Source organism: Benincasa hispida, unplaced genomic scaffold, assembly GCF_027475165.1.
Source record: "Benincasa hispida cultivar pf3 unplaced genomic scaffold, pf3_genome.v1.1 HicScf539, whole genome shotgun sequence".
NCBI classification, from domain to species: Eukaryota; Viridiplantae; Streptophyta; class Magnoliopsida; order Cucurbitales; family Cucurbitaceae; genus Benincasa; species Benincasa hispida.
The window spans coordinates 12,469-29,714 of NW_028326645.1; the positions used below are offsets into that span (position 1 = coordinate 12,469).

A 17,246-nucleotide genomic window follows, 5' to 3' on the forward strand; every position below is an offset into this window, starting at 1 on the left:
TTAAAGTATATTTATTTTTTCACAATTTTTTAATCGTAATTTAAATATTTTCTGGGTAAATATTTAAATTGTTAGCCAAATTCTATAAAACCAAAATAAATGCTTAAAAATTACTTTTTTAATTTTAAAATTTTGGTTTGAATTTTGAAAGTAATAGAAAACGTAAAGACGAAGTAATTTTTAGACTTAATTTTATAAATTCAAAAACCAAAAACCAAATAATGATTATCAAATGTTATCTAAGTATAACTGTACAACAATTTATTGACTTTTTTTGGGTATATAACAAGTAGAGACATTACAATTGGAACTTACAAAGGACTACAATACAATTTTCGTTAAACTGTTCACTTTGACAATAAACTTCCCAAATTGGAATTTATGCACTACGGTGTCCCATAGCATTTTGGGCTTTTCTGTTTTACCTAACTAAACATGCTTGAAAACTTTTGGCGGAATGGACAACAACAGAAAATAATGTACAATTTCGAAATGCATGATCATAGATAACGCCAGTAAAGTAGGAAGAAACAGCGGAATGAAATTATGGTAAGAAGCTAGCCGAACAAATCACAATAATTATGGTCGTAGGTTGTCTCATATTGTTGAGGAGAAAAGATTCCAATTCCGTAATCTTCTGAGAATACATTTGTTTGACTGTGATCCCAAACGCATGGTTCTGTCCAGAAATCTTCGTAGTACCCAATCTGCAGCTGATTAATATTATAATCTTCCACTTCCCAAATTAGTTCTGTCCCAAAATTGTCATCACATGAAGATGTTTGTTGGGACAAACATGAGCTCTCCACAATCCCAAATGTTGTGGAACAATACTCCGTAAAGTCCTCTGTTTTTGCTTCATAAACATGGGACCTTAATTCCTTTTGTTTTCCCTCATGTTTTGATGATGATGATTCTGCTTTTGACTCCACTTGTTTCTTTAAGTGAGCATTCCAGTGATTCTTTACCTCATTGTCTGTTCTTCCGGGTAGTTTTGCAGCTATCCTTGACCATCTTCACGATTAAACAAATTAATACACTTACCCTTTTTAATTTTCATAATAATATAATATAATATATTACTTTATTCCCATACCTATTTCCATGCTTTTGATGCAATTTGTAGATTAAATCATTCTCTTCATTTGTGTAGTTCCCTCGCTTAAGACCCGGGCGAAGATAATTCAACCATCTCAATCTACAACTCTTCCCACATCTCATCAACCCTACAAATGTCAAAAACCAAACCTCAGAGAAGATCGAGAAAGAATTTAAATTAAAGATGTGTATGAAATGACTTTTTCAAGTCATTTCAAACAAACACTGTGAATGAATGCAGGTAGTTTAAGTACCTGCAAGCCTGGGAACCTCCCGCCATTTACAAGGGCCGTATTTCTCAACGTAAGCTCTGAGCTTTCCATCTTCCTCTAAACTCCAAGCTCCTCTCTTGACACCATCCTTATCAACAACAGGAGCTCGTACCATTTTTATGTCTTTTACAAGAGAGAGTATGAAGTGGAGGAATAATTATAAACTCATATATCTCTCATTAGAATTTGTAAAGAATATATTTGAATATTTAAAAAATATGGTAATAGAATCCGCAGAAACTTATAGGTATTGAAATAAATAATTTGAGGAATTTGAATTGAGACATATTGCGCGTGAAGTAGGGGCCCATGAAGGGATGACTTCAAAGCAGACGCTTACAAAATTGATAACGTCATTTCAGCGATGTCAATGGAGGAAATATGGGTATGAACACAAATTAAAAAGAAGGGCTAATAAAGGCTGAAGTAACTTTTAAAAATGTGTAAAACGTAACAAATGAGAGCTCATATTATTGTTGCATTATTACAAAACACATTCATCTAACATTATTCTAAATCCTTACTCTTCCTTTATGTCACTCTCAATATGTGTTGCACGTTCTCCCTCGCTTTCAAATGTTTTTAAATAATCATTAAATTTAACTTCCTTCATCCTCAATCCCTTTTAATTTTTTTTTTCAGGTAATAGCAAATTTGTCACATTGGGTAAAACGTTTTGTAAAAATGACAAAAGAAAGAACCCGTAAATTGGTTGTATTTTAGAAATGGTGTATTGGTGATATTTGAGAAGAAATTTTTCTTGCTCAGTTTTTTTAGTTTTCCGACGATGTGTAAGATATACGAACTTAGCAAAGAGAACGAGTGAGTGTGAGTTTGTGAGTATGCACTGATACATGCAAGTAGCTGTCGGTGGAACGAGGATGAGGGGAGAGAGTTATGAAACATTAAGCATCAAGTTGAGAATACCGAGTATCGAGTGACGAGTATTGAGTATCGAATAGTGAGTATAGCGAGTATTTAACAGTTACCTATTTTCCTAACTACTCACTCTTTGTATTATTTTTCTTAAAGGATGGAGAAGTATATATTCTTACGTTATTGTGGTATATGGGACGACACATAAGAATGCTATATTGGAGGCCCTTTGAATGGTTTGTTAGTTCCAAGCACATTGACGTATAATGAGCTGGTAAATCTTGTATATGATATCATGCAAGTTAGTTTGACAGAGTTCAAGATTATAATGAGGGTGATATATAAGATGGATATTGATTCCCCTCCAGTATGCTTAATGGACGATGCTGATGTTAAATTTCTCTTCTCAGAGTACAACTGTACTAGACCACAGGTATTTGTAAATCTTGAGAAAATCGAAGAAATTCAACGCATGGAAACATTTTATTACCCAAAGAGATTAGACTAACCTATGTATGGAGGTGATGTCCATGAGCGATGTTTATCCATCAGGTGTCTCACTAGAAAATGACAACATCGATGTTAATATAGCGAACATATTGCATCCAAATGTGACATTAGAAGATGTTGTGACATGTCTAAATGAGAATTTGATGATAGAAAAGGAAGATGTTAGGAATGAAGAATAGACAACCCCGGTTGTTTTAGAGAGTAATCCTTCCGTTCTGAATGAAGAATAACCAACCTAGCTTTTTATGGAATGTTCCTTCTGTTTTGAAGGAAGAACAACCAACTCCGATTATGTCAAATGATTTTGGCCATTGTGTTGGGAGTGTGCCTCGTCAAAATCCGAACAATGTACCATCTAGTAGTAATGCTAGAACGGGCGATTTGATTATATAATCATAGTTGTTTATAGGATTGGTGGATATCGGATGATATTACGTATCCGACATAATGACCGCAGTTGGCTGGTGATTGTTTGTATGCCAACCTGAAGGATACTCAAGTCCAACTTCACATCTTTCAAGTCTAACTGTAAATCGTCCAATTTATGCTCCATCATAGACACTCTATGGTCTATGTCATGGAGTGATGTGTGAATGCCCACACCCCTCATGAGCTCAGAATGGGTTGTATTCGGCCGAGACGACCCTCGCTCCTCAATTAAGGGAATGTGCTCGTCAGTAGGGAGCTCGTGAGACTCATTATAAGAAGGGTGAATCTCGTGCTCATTGGTAGGGAGCTTGTGAGACCAATGCTCATTGAGTTCTGGCTCATGGGACCGATGCTCGTGACTCTTGTAGTCACTAGAGTGACTACAAGCATCCTCATCATGGTGTAATCTATGGGTCTCTAAAGAGGTCGTCTCAGCATCAATGTGTTCGGGTCATTCATAAACCCTAATGTCCCTATACCACCTCTCCTATTGGACATGATAAATGGTGTAGGTGTGATCCATGTCTGTATAAAACAACGAACAATTTGTTAGTTATATGTAACATTCACCTTAAATCCAAATAAATTGTGATGTAGTACACTAACCTCGATGGATTCAAACACTTATCGCACTATTATTTTGGTTGGCAATGAGTATGTACACTCCCACTTCAGGAATCAAGGTACGACATGTCTATTCAGTCGGATTGCAACTTTTTCGAAAACCGTGAAATGATCTCGTATGCCTACACATACCATAATTCATAAACGATTATAAGACAAGTAGTAAGTAGTAAGTGACTTTGATAATATAACGAGTAGATCTCATATGGCCAATAAATGGATATTACCTTAAATGCATAAGAAAACCCTATTCTTATTGTACTTGGACCTTTTTTTGTAGTTCTCAGCCTTTACCACTCAATCCTCTTTGTAGTCCAAGTAACGTCGTCTCCCCTAACACATTTCCTCAATCCATGGAATTGAAGTAATCTATATCCTCCACATCAATTAATAAGGTTTTGTCCACATTGGCCCTTGTCTTCTCCCTTCCCATCATACCCAATTCATTGTAATGGACCAATGTCACCTTCACAGCATCCATGTCATTCTCAAACTCCACCTCCTTGTACACTGTCTCTAAAGTACCAATATGAATGTTCCCCACAAAATTATTCTTCAAGTACCTATTACGTAGTAATCCAGTTACTTTAACCCTCCTCACAACTACTGGATTAGGTGCCACCACAATCCCGTCACCAATAGGAACTCTTCTTTAGTGAATGTTACAATTGTACCATTCAAATCGAATATCATTGCATCCTTCCTATCATCTTCAACCTCCCTCAATGGAATGTAATGAACCAATGGACTATTGAAGATAATGTTTATGTCCACGAATCGTTCAAATACCGTCTTTCTGAAGAGGGCAAGCTGGGTGGGAGTAAGCTTCTCTTTTAGTATCTTGTTAGACGACCCAATGTGAGAGGATAGGCTGGTCGCTTGGCCTGGGAAACAATCCTGGGGAGGAATCTTGAATTTTCTAGCCATACTGCATAGAACAACAAAAAACAGGGGTAAATAATAATTTTGTTCAATACTCGATACACGATGCACAATACAAGATACTCAATTTCTCGATACTTGATACATGCTACATGGTCTCCCTTACTCGCTACATTACAAGTGACTAAATGGTCAATTATCGAGCATTCGGTTTGATTTTCCACCTTCATGCATTATTCAACTCAAACCCTAAATTCTAGACGGTCTGAAATAATAAAAATATGAAAATAGAAATGAAACAAATTCAAAGTCCAGCCAAACATGCAAGATATGAAAACAAAAAAGAAAACCATGTCGATTTAGTATCCAGTAACATGCAAGCGCGTATCGAGGAAATTGATGCAGAGATAGTCAAGTTTCAAGTGAATGATGTCAAAATGCAAACAAGGAGAAGAATTTTATCTCATGTAGAGATAGTTGAGTTTCGACTGTAGAGGTGTTTTCGTCGATGGATATGCAATCAAACGAACAGAGAGAATAGTCCGAGCTTATCGGAAGTGGTGAAATATTGTACTTCAAATGCCTTGAAATGAGTTAAGAATTCAAATAAATCAAGTATAAAGTAATTGAGTATCGAGTATAATGTGGATATGATCAAGTATACATGTGACGATTGCAGCCGTATCGAGTGACCATAAAGCTGGGTATTGAGTGACTGTGTATTGAAGAACATGTGACAAGTAATCGGGTAACGAGTAACGAGCCATCAAGGATCAAGTAAATTCGTATTGGCAGGTGCGCAGGGTGCATCTCAAGGACGAATTGGTAAAATCACATGTTTATGACGTAAGCAAAATGCCACTTTCCATTACTTTCTCTACAGGTGACCATTTTTCATTTGGACCTCTCAGATGAGGTCATCTATACAAAAAATCCCCTAATGTGCGCAATTAATTTTTAAAATTAATGTTAAATATGTTTGGTTTATAAACTTTGAAAGTTTCTATAATAGATCTTTTAATTTTAACATTATGATATCCCTTGATCTCAAAATATTACTCTTCAATATGGTGCCTCTTTAAGTTCATGATTATTTGATCAGATCTTAATTTTTATATATATATTTTTTTTAACTCATAGCTAATTTAGGTTTCTTGGATTCTTATACCTATTTAGAGATACACAAGTCTTCATCTCAAAACAAATTTATTTTATAAATATTGTGAAGTCTATTGATTTTTCTAACGTGGATCTTCAACATTAAAGCTCATGAACTTTCAATGCAATATCTAATCTAGGTCTAAGAACTTCTGGTCGATATAAAATCTTAATATGTGTCTTTAAATATTTATGTTTTTGTCGTTTTTCTTTCCTTTTTTCTTTCTTTCTTTTTTTTTTTTTTAAGGGCGGTGTCTAACAATGTTATTAGACTTTACAGAAACGTCTAATAAATTAGCATAAATTAATTAAAACTGTAAAACACATATTATAAAAGATCCTATATTTCTTAGAAGTTATTATATAAGAATCCTATATTCATTAAAAGTTTAAAAATATTCTATTAAACACAGTCTTAAAATGTGTATGGAACGGACTTATAATAAAAAATATATATATAGTAAAAAAAAAAAAAAACCCTATTTAACTATGAATCAAAATTTCGATTCCTTTAATTGTGATAATAAAAACCAATACATTTAAAAAAAAAAAAAAAAAAAAAAACTGAAGTTAGGGTTTTTCAATTGTTTACACCCTTATCTATCACCTCCTCAATAGGGGGCTTTGAGATTATTACGATCATTTTTGTCACATTGTGAACAACTCTTATATATGATTTAATCATTGGACTGCTATTAGATATAGAAAAAAAAATAAATCAGAATATTTATAAATATAGTAAAATTTTACCGTTTATCACAGATAAATGGTGATATTTTACTATTATTGATAAATATTGTCAAAAGTTTTATCATTTAAAATAATTTATCATATTCAACAAATTAAATATATTAAAATAAAACCATAAATTCGTTTTATGATTGGATAAAAAGCATGTTTTGTTACACAAAATTTTCAAAATATTCCCAAATTGACCCTTAATTTGGGTATTTATTTGTGGTATTGACACTGATATACAGGCCAAAAATGAAGGTCTTCAGCAATGTAATGTAATATGCAAAAGGAGTAAATTTTACAAAGAGATAATAAAAAGATTTATCCAAGATTTGATGGAAGATGGCGATAATATCTAATAATAATAATAATAATAATATATTACTGAAACAGTAATTTTCAATATAAAATTTACAATTTCAATATAAATATTAAATTTAGTTCGTTTTAAATAATAAAATAAAAAGTGAGATTTTTTCCACGGAAGTCTGAATCTCCGAACAGAGATTTTTTCACCACAACTTCCTAAAACAGAGAATGGGGCAAGGACGATTGGATTAAAAATCTCCATAGAGATAGAGATGGAGAGTACATCGTTGCACAGTCCCGATCCCGTTGTCATCCCTCTTTAGACATGTAATGTAATATGCAAAAGGGTAAAATTTAGAAAGGGATAATAAAAAGATCTATCCAAGATTTGATGGAAGATGGCGAGAACCAATGAGATTCGTTCAACAATTTTCCTTCAAACTTCAACCACACAAAACAAAAGGTGGGTCCAATGGGCATCTTACAGTTTTCTGTTTCTTCTGTACCTATTTTTTGTAACATTTATTTGCTCATATTACTTGATAACACACTAGAATTATTGTCAACTATTTTTAATTTTATAGCCATTTAGGTTTCATTGGGTAATTTTTTACATTTTACTTTTTATTTTTTAAAATTAGGTTTATTTTCTCACAATTTTCCGCTCATGATTTTTATATTTTTTTATGTAAGCATTTGAATTCTTAGTTATGTTCAAAAACAAAATAAATTGTTTAAAACTATTTTTAAGGACCGTTTAGTTATCATTTTGTTTTTGTTTTTTACGCTCCGTTTGGTAATCATTTCGGTTTTTATTTTTTGTTTTTGGAAATTAACCTTATTCCCTCCCCATTTCTTAAAATGATTTGTTTCTTTCTTAAGTACAATGGTTGAATTCTTAGCCAAATTCCAAAAACAAAAACAAGTTTTGAAAACCTACTTTCTTTAGTTTTCAAATTTTGACTTTGTTTTTTAAACCACTAGTAAAAGTAGATAAGAAATTTGAAGGTGGAAGTAATGTTTGCAGACTTAATTTTCAAAAACAAAAAATCAAATGGTTACCAAACGGAACTTTAGTTTTTGAAAATTAAGCTTACAAACACCCCTTCTACCTCTAGATTTCTTGTTTTATTATCTACTTTCTACCAATATCTATAAAAATCAAGCGAAAAATTTGAAAACTGAAAAAAAAAAAATATCTTTTAAAAACTTACTTTTGTTTATTTTGGTTAAAAAATAAACTCTTATATTTTAAGAAGATGCAAACCATAGTTAAAAAAATGAGAGAATATATGCATTATCTTCAAAACTAAAAAATAAATCACGAAATTGTTACGAAACGAGGACTTAATTTTCAAAATTTTCCTTTGATTTTGACAACACTCATAAAACGTAGACAACAAACCATACAAAAAACCAATAGATTGAATATTTGATTTTCAAAAACAAAAAATCATATCAATATCAAACGAGACATTAGTTTTCAAACACATGCATATATTTTGAAACCGATTCTAAGAAATAGATAGTGAATCCAACCATATATCTAATCATATCATCATTAAATAGAACCTAAATTTGATGTTTTATCTTTTAACCCTAAACTTATCTCCCAAGATTTTTTGCATTTCATTATCAAGAACATAGGGCACCACGGTGTGAAATGATGAATGTTGCACTCACCATATAGTACAAGTAGGGGACCTATATTTAATGTTATTGGTTGTTAATTTTTTGTCGCAACGATTTACAAAACAAACTGAACATGTGCTGTTAGGATACTCTACATGGCATAGGGAAATTGAAACACCATCAAGTCCTGATCTTGTTAATCAACAGGGACACAATATCTGTAGCTTTTAACTAATATTTGAGAAAAATAATGGAAAGTAAACACTCTAAGCCACAAAATTAAAAAGCTGCAATGTGAAATATAACAAATACTTTTCAATGGTGTGGTTTCGTTCTATTGATGACATGAAATTTTCCAAGAAGGTTGCCTTCATGTGGTCAATCTCCAATGACCGAGTTTGACCTTTCTTGGGCTTTTCATACTTCAAACGTCCTATTCTAGCTCCCCAAACCACAAATTTATTTTTCTATTATCTTTTTCATAATGTGTGGTGTTAAAAATTAACTAAACAACATGTCTATGTTCTCCCTATCCATTACTAACATCAACATAAAGAGTGAAACCGCGATACTTGCATGCATCAAATATTACTAATGTGGATACAGTTTTAATAATAACTAATTATTTACTTTTAGTTCAAAAAGTCTAAAGGGTTCATCTATTAATTTTAATATTTCCAAATTATTTGTTTAAATAAACATCATATCAAACTTATACTTTTATCAATTTAACGTCTAAACTTTTTGGTGGGACAACACCCATCTAAACTATCTTCACCATGGTTTATGACATTGTTCATTGTCCATTTCAAGTATAACCATCATGGTTTTGCTTTTCATTTCACCAAAAATGTTACATACCATTGGAGATAGTTGTCCTTATTACCCATGGTCATCCTGTTAATCTAGCCAATCTAATACTTTGTTGCTTTTCCAATACTTTCATTCCTGAATTAATTTAGGTTCTATTTGGTAACCATTTCGTTTTTTTTAATATCCATGAGTATCTAAGTTAGATTGCATGGGTACAAGAGGAACATTTCTTTCAACATTCACAAACACAGTTTCAAAAACATTATTGGAATGCTTTGAATTTGTTTGTTGGCGCTTCGAACATCCAACAGTTTCAACCTATTCAAAATTTGTATTTAGCATATTTATTTTTTTGTAGTTATTTATAATTATGACCTTAGGGTTTAGAGTAATATGCTATATAAACTCTCTAACCCTAAAGACGTCGTCTGGTGAATTAAGAAAACATTCTCTCTAATAATACTGTTCTTCCTCTCCTTCGTGGACATAGCTAATACACCGTTAATGAACCATTTATATCTGTGTATTGATTTTTTTTTTTACGTTTTTTGTATTATTTAATTGTCGATTACGTAACAAGTTGAATTCTTAGCCAAATAATAGAAATAAAAACAACCTTTTAAAAGCTACTTCTTTAGATTTCAAATTTTCACTTGATTTTTTAAACCATTGATAAAAAGTAGATAGTAACGAAAGAAATTTGGATGTTGAAATAGTATCTATAGCCTTAATTTTAAAAAAAAAAAAAATTAAATGGTTACCAAACGAGGCCTTAGACTCTCAATTAAGGTTTTGTGAAAATTGTACGCATGCATCAATTCTAATAATCATCTATTTTATTCATCAAATACTTCAAGAAATCTACCGACCTCATAAGTGTAAGAATTGAATGCATGAATGATTTCAAATGTAATGTTAATAAATGATCAAAATGGATTACCTTGAAATAATGGATATAAGGAAAACAATTTTAAAATATTTGCAAATATGGAAATGTTGACCAGTCAACTTGTTTTTCTTTGCTTTCTTCCTTTTTTAAATTTTCTTTCTTTTTCTCCCATTTTTCTTATTTTCTTTCCTTTTTCTAATTTTTTTTTTCCTTTCTCCAATTTTTTTGTTTTTTATTTTCTTTCCTTTCTTCCATTTCTCCGATTTTTTATGTCTTTTTATTTTCTTTCCTTTCTCTGGTAATTTTATTTTATTTTTATTTTTTATTTAAAAAATGTTTTGAACCTAAGACTTGAAACTACCTAATTCATAAGTGACTTAATACCAACAAGCCATCATCAAGTTTGAATATTATAACAAAATGTTAAATATAAATAGCAAATGAAAACGGATTTGAAAGAAACTACTAATTTTAGTCCTCAAATTTGCACCATTATTTTCATAAGCATTTCATAAAAGTTTGAAATAAGAAACGATTGTAGTTATTAAACAAGTTTATTTTTCAAACAATGAGAAATGAGAACGTTATCAAACAGACCAATAGTTTTTTTTTTTTCTTTTATAGGACTTTAGGAATATGAAGTTTATTGTATTAAACTTTGAAAAATGACATAAATAGCTTAAAATAAAAGGAACAAATTGAAATATTTGTGTATTTGTGTATTGAAAATATCAATTATTAATGACATGAGTGATAGAACTTAGATATATATCAGTCATAATCATGTATTAATGATATCAACATAGGTAGATATCAGTGCTAGAAGTTTATTATTCATAAAATTCTATTATTGATAATCATGATAAAAGTTTCTCAATAATAGTCATTCATTGCTTTGAGTGTTAATCTTTCAAAATTGATAGTCGTCGCTAATGAAAGTTTATCAGTGATAGTCACTAATATTTTCTATCATTAATAGCTTAATCTTTGATAATTTTCTTTCACAGTTAATAGCCACTTATTAAAATCTATTATTGATAGCCAATTTAGTGAATTTAATTAATTAATAAAGTTGAATCTTGAACTAAAGTGTAACTAGGATGCCTCGAAGGTATCACTAATAACATATTATTAGTGATAGAAGTCATCAATGACGACACGCTATTTGATGGTAAAAATGAATGATAGAAGTTATCTCTGATTGCATGTTATCACTGATGGAAGCTATCACCGATAATCAAGATATAAGTGATGTCAGTGATACTAGTGATAGAACTTGGGTGATATCCATATATCGATGATATCAATTATATAAAAAGTTAATTCCATTTTATGAAAGTCTATCATTGATAACCATTGCAAAAAGTTATCGGTGGTAGTAACTGATAGAGGCTATTAGTGATATTCACTAATAGAAGCTATTAGTGATATGAATTAGGTATATAACAATTAAATGAATAATATTAATGATATTGGTGATATGACTTAGGTAAACATCAGTGATAGTCACTTATAGACTTCTCATTGATAGCTGCTATCAATGATAGATTTCATTTTAAGAAAACCATAACAAGAAGTGTGAAATGATGGGTTACATGTGGACTCTTTAGTAATTTACCAATATGGTTATCACTAATAATTACTATCAATGATATCTGGTGCTAATTTTGGGTCATATCCCTAATATATTTATTCTTATGCTACTTATTTTTATTATTATTTTGAGTCTGATTGTTATTTGTACAACCAACCCTAAAATAATTTAGAAGGTTGATTGAAATAAAAATATATTTCACACAATATTTTTCAAACTAAGTTTGGAGAAGTGTGTTAATTGATACATTTATAAAAGTTCATGGTTTGAATGGATACAAATATTAGTTTAAAGATTAAATTGGTATAACCTCCAAAGTTTTGGATTCTAAATTAAGACTTTCTCTAAATATTTTTTATATTTTTTTCTTTCATATTTTTCATAATCAATTAGTATGGAAATTTATTATTTTTTCTTCCTCGATTTTTCTTAAACTTGAGACTTCAACAAATTTTGTAGTATTGAGTTATTGATATTTTATACCTTGTCCAAGGTCACTTTTCCTTTCAGTACAAACTAGTGTCACTTTATATATATGTTTTGGGTGTGTCTATATATATTGTTGGGCTTTGATCTCAAGAGGATCACCAACACAGTCCCAAATGTGAATCACACATTCAAAAAACTGTGAAAGAAGCCCACTTAGTAAGCCTTGGCCTGAGCATTGCTTTCAGTGGATGGAAAGAAAGGTTGAGAAGCAACCACGACGAGAAGTTGAACCTTTTATACGTGAGTGGACGAGATGGCATGCAGAGATATTCATCTGCTTGTTCTCGCTTAAATGGTAAACATTCTCACATTTTCCTCTTACACTAACTCACAGAGAATGAAATAACTCTGTAAGAAAAACTCTCTCTACTGGTTGTCTTTTTGTTGCATGGAAGGGAAAAACGAGCAAGAGGAAAGGAGATAAGTAGATGATGATGGAGAGGGAGAAGAATATACAAAAGGAGATTAACTTGGTTCGACCACACAAAGCCTACATCCGCAGGAAGAAAATTTTTTGAAGAAAAATCACAGATGAGTACAGTATATGGTTTCTGTTTTAGCCTCTCTATTTAAAAAAAAAAAAATTACTGAGAGCTCTCTTTTATAGCTAAGGGAGATCAGTTTAAATTAGTCAGGAATAACATAAAACTGATATAAAAAAATAAAGAGTCGTTGGATTTAGATCTTCAAATCTCCAACCTAAATCCAACACTATGATTTCTTCAAGTATCTTCCGATTCTTACTGACTTCATCCTTTTTCAGGTAAATAGAAGCCTATAAGCTCGAAGTACTTGTGGAGTTTAAGCTTCGACACTGGCTTGGTGAGCATGTCGGCTGGATTCTCAAAGGTATCAACTTTTAATATCTTTATCTCTCCATTCTCAATTTTATCTCGTATGAAGTGATATTTTACATCAACATGCTTGGTTCTACTATGATATTGTGGTTTTTTGGAGAGGTGAATGGTACTCTAATTATCATGGTGGATACTAACTACTGCTCGAAATCCGAGATCATTCACTAGTTCTTTAAGCCTCTATTAATGTGATGTATTCTGCCTCTGTTTTTTATAAAGCTACTACATATTGTAGGGTATCTTTATAACTAATTAGATTCCCTCTACTAGGAATATGTACCCAGATAGAGACTTCCTTTTGTCATTATCCCCATCAAAGTCTGAGTCAACATAGCCAAATAGGTCTAAATCTGATTCAGCTGGTGTCTGATAGGATATCTTAGCATTCTTTGAGCATATGAGATACCTTAGTATCCATTTGATGGCCTCTCAGTGCCTTCTTCCAAGGTTAAACATATATCTGCTCACAAAGCTAGCTGCATAGGATAAGTAAGGTCTTCTTGAGACCATTAAGTACATCAAGCTACCCACAACTTGACTATATCAAAAATTTCTCCATCTACTTCTTGTGTTCTAGGTCACTGTCATTAGGGGAATTAGCTTATGAAAGCTTGAAATGTTGAGCTATAGGCATATTAACAGGTCTTTTTTCATTTAGGTTGAACCTTTTGATTAGCATCTCACAATAGGATGTTTAATTGATGTTTAGGATAGATTAACCAATCTCTAGTAATGTCAATCCCTAGTATCGTCCTTGATTCCCCCAAGTCCTTCATGTCAAACTCTTTACTTAGAAGGCTTTTCACATGAATTAGATCTGTCTTAGAGCTTCCTGCAATGAGCATATCATCACATACAAGATTAAGTATACCTTTCCTTTATAGGTAGTGGAGTTAACAAAAGCACACATGTTATGAGAGCTTCTTTGGAAACCCAAGTTGGTTATATAGTCATTAAATCTTATGTACCAACATCTTGGTGACTGCTTAAGGTCATAAATTGACTTTTTCGATAGGCAGTACAAGTCTTGTTTCCTTTTTACTTCATAACCTTGAGGCTGCTGCATATGAATTCTATTCTAGATGACCATGTAGGAATGTAGTTTTCATATCTAGTTGATCCAATTTCAAGTCATTTTCCACCATTGGTGATAAGAGAAGTCTAATGGTAGTGTGCTTTACAACAAGGGATAATATTTTTGTGTAGTCAATCCCCTGTCTCTGTGTGAAACCATTAGCAACAAGTCTTTCCTTGTATCTAGGTTTTTTATCTTTAGAGATACCCTTCTTTAGCTTAAAGATCCACTTAAAGGCAATTGGTTTGCATCCTTTAGATAGAGGAGCTAGGGTCCAAGTGTTTGACCTTTATAGATTCAATTTCCTCATTCATAACCTCAATCCATTTCCTGACCTCTTAGCCACTCACAACCTCTTCAAAAGTAGTTGGTTCTCGATCATTTGGAGCTACAATGTCATTCAACACAAGATTTATATAGTTTGTGTTAGCATATCCGGTTGGAGGAATAATATTTCTTCTCTGTTTGTCCCTTGCAAGGGAATATTGACTCAGATTAGGTTGACTCTCAACACTTTCAACATGTTATTTGATGTGCCCTTTGTCTCTTCTATATCATTGATAGGATCTTCTGAAGTAGGGGTGTTTCTGGCATTCTCCACCTTAAATCTAGTCATATAGGTTGTTGTCTCTTCCTTTGAACTCTCCCCCTTTTGCATAAACTTTTCACTTTCTCTAAATGTCACATCCCTACTGATTATAAACTTCTTCTCAGTAGGGTGCCAAAGTTTAAAACCCTTCACTCCTTCAACAAACTAATAAACACGTACTTAATGGCTCTAGCCTTGAGTTTCCCCTAACTTTGATGTGCATACCCAACATAACCAAACACCCTGAGGTCATTTAGACTAGAGGGTGTTTGGACCATTTTTCTTTAAGTGTTGGGAAATCAAGGGAGGTGTGAGGACTTCTATTCAGAGTATACAATGAATAGGCAGTTGTTTCAACTCAGAACTTCTCTTCAAGGATCGCATCTAACAAAAGGCACTTAACTCTCTCTATGATAGTCCTGTTTAGTCTTTCAGCTACCCCATTCCGTTGGAGAGTGTGTCTCCTTATCTTGTGCCTTGTAATGCCATGTTCTCTGCAAAAAGAGTTGAAATCCTCTCCACGAAACTTCAAGCCATTTTCAGTTCTAAGATATTTTATTTCTTTTGCTGTCTGATTTTCTATCATTAGTTTCCATTCTTTAAATTTTCCAAAAACTTAGTCCTTAGTTTTAAGAAAATACAACCAGCTTTTCCTTGAAAAATCATCAGTGAAAGACGAAATGTACCTTGAGCCACTTAGGCTTGTAGTTGAAGTTAGCCCCCATAAATTTGAGTGGATATAGTCTAGGATACCCTTAGTTATATGTTGGGCTTTGATGAAGGAATGTCTCTTTGCTTTTCCCAACACACAATGCTCATTGGATGATAGCTTGCTATTGATCTCTTTAGGTAAAATTCCTTGTTTAGATAGGGCTTCAAGGCCTTTAGATCTTATATGAGACAACCTCTTGTGTCATAAGTCTGCCTCTATCAATTCAGAAGTAATTACTGCATTGGCTTCATTTAACAATTCCACTCCTCTAACAATGAATAGATCATTGATCTTTTCTCCCAGTAATCCTACCTTAAAGTCCTTCAAGACTTCTAAACAGTCACCTTTACCCCTGTATTCATGGCCTAGGGAGTCAAGCATACCAGGGAAATTATATTCATTTTAAGATTTGGAACATGCCTCACATTTCTAAGGAGTACCACAGTTACATTTTTTAGTCTTAGTGAAACGGATCTAATCCCAATGATTTGGAAAGCCTTATTGTTTCCTATGTACACTGACTCTCCACTGACTCCTCTATAAGTGTTGAACCAAGGCTTGAAAGGTGTCATGTAGTAGGTGCATCCGGAGTCAAGCACCCAGTCATGTTTTCCCAAAGGATTCACCAAATTAGCTTAGTCTTGAGTAGAAGCAAAGGCATCAAAGTAGATGAAATAACCTGAAATAATAGATGCTTCAAGCTATTTACCTTTGGCATCATTCTTTTTTTTTTTTGGTTCTTTCTTTTTAAAATGAAGTAGTCTTGAATTATATGACCTTTATTCTTGCAGGACTTGCATCTCAATTTCTGTTTAGCTTTCTTATCTTTATTTTGTTGTTGTTTTCCATTTTTTCATTGGTTAGACTAAGGTTTATTTTTAACAAACAAACCTTCTCCACTGGATTGCTCCCTTTTTGAGGATTGTATTTCCATTTATCTGGTTTTAAGGGCTAAAATAATAGTATCAGTTGTGACAAAATCTCTGCCATATTTCAGTGCATGACTTCTCTATAAGCTTCAGGTAGGGAGTTAAGAAGTACAAACGCTTCATTCTCTTCACCAGGTTTTTCCTCAAGACTTTTAAATTCTGTAACAAGTTTCTCGTATTCATCTAAATTGTCTGACAAAGGCTTGGAAGGATCCATCTTCAAGATAAAAAAAACTTTTCCCTTAGATACATTTTATTAGGGAGGTCTTTCTTAACATATAATTCATCAAGTTTTATCTAGATTCTATATGTTGTATGTTCTTCAATAATTTGCCTCAGGACACTGTCACTCAGATTCAAAATGAGTGTTCCATAAGCTATTGAATCCATGTCTTCCTTTTCTTGTGCAGTCATCGTTTCTGGGAGCTTTGATGGATTCAAATGGGCCTTGAGAGCCTTTTGCTGACCAAGCAAGCCTCTGATTTTGTCTTCCACAAGGCAAATTCACCCTTACCATTGAACTTTTCAATCTCCACTTTAGCTACTGCCATCTCGAGTAAGAAACAGAATCTTGAACTTCTAAGATTTACTTTCTTATTGATACAACAACGTTGATACCATTTTTGTTGGCCTTTTATCTCAGAAGGAACACCAACATAGGCCCAAATGTAAATCATGTTGGGTTTATTGTCCTAAAACTCTTAGTTTGTAAACAATAAACTCATTCTATAAATCGAAAAAGTTATTATCAAATATATGAATTGCTTATTTTGT

At 32.4% G+C, this 17,246-nt stretch overlaps 2 protein-coding genes and 1 long non-coding RNA gene across 4 annotated transcripts; 1 reads left to right on the top strand and 2 right to left on the bottom strand.

The window, feature by feature from the left end:
- Nucleotides 1-235: 235 nt before the first annotated feature.
- On the bottom strand, nt 236-1,607 carry LOC120088743 (transcription factor MYB10-like). The gene is made up of 3 exons (XM_039046177.2): nt 1,353-1,607; nt 1,097-1,226; nt 236-1,014 (listed from the first exon to the last, which is right to left on the bottom strand). Exons 1-3 carry the CDS (start codon nt 1,483-1,485, stop codon nt 558-560), a joined length of 720 nt encoding a protein of 239 aa, XP_038902105.1. The 5' UTR covers nt 1,486-1,607; the 3' UTR covers nt 236-557.
- Nucleotides 1,608-4,155: 2,548 nt separating this feature from the next.
- On the bottom strand, nt 4,156-4,736 carry LOC150030131 (uncharacterized). The gene is made up of 2 exons (XM_090310035.1): nt 4,417-4,736; nt 4,156-4,372 (listed from the first exon to the last, which is right to left on the bottom strand). The coding sequence occupies exons 1-2, from the start codon at nt 4,734-4,736 to the stop codon at nt 4,156-4,158; spliced, it is 537 nt and encodes a 178-aa protein (XP_090166161.1).
- Nucleotides 4,737-12,570: 7,834 nt separating this feature from the next.
- On the top strand, nt 12,571-17,227 carry LOC120088500 (uncharacterized). Of its 2 annotated transcripts, XR_016527150.1 has the most exons (3): nt 12,573-13,159; nt 16,541-16,607; nt 16,883-17,227. It is a non-coding gene; the product is annotated as an uncharacterized LOC120088500 (long non-coding RNA). The 2 variants fall into 2 exon arrangements; XR_016527149.1 differs by lacking the exon at nt 16,541-16,607 and having other exon boundaries at nt 12,571-13,159.
- Nucleotides 17,228-17,246: the final 19 nt, after the last annotated feature.

Bases quoted from the DNA above. Each gene is read 5' to 3' on its own strand.
- LOC120088743 (XM_039046177.2), bottom strand. From the start codon at position 1,485: ATGGTACGAGCTCCTGTTGTTGATAAGGATGGTGTCAAGAGAGGAGCT. The intron at 1,227-1,352 runs GTACTTAAACTA...TGACATTTGTAG, and splicing joins GGAGGTTCCCAGGCTTGCAG to GGTTGATGAGATGTGGGAAG. The intron at 1,015-1,096 runs GTATGGGAATAA...TTAATCGTGAAG, and splicing joins CATCAAAAGCATGGAAATAG to ATGGTCAAGGATAGCTGCAA.
- LOC150030131 (XM_090310035.1), bottom strand. From the start codon at position 4,736: ATGGCTAGAAAATTCAAGATTCCTCCCCAGGATTGTTTCCCAGGCCAA. The intron at 4,373-4,416 runs GTAGTTGTGAGG...ACTACGTAATAG, and splicing joins TTGTGGTGGCACCTAATCCA to GTACTTGAAGAATAATTTTG.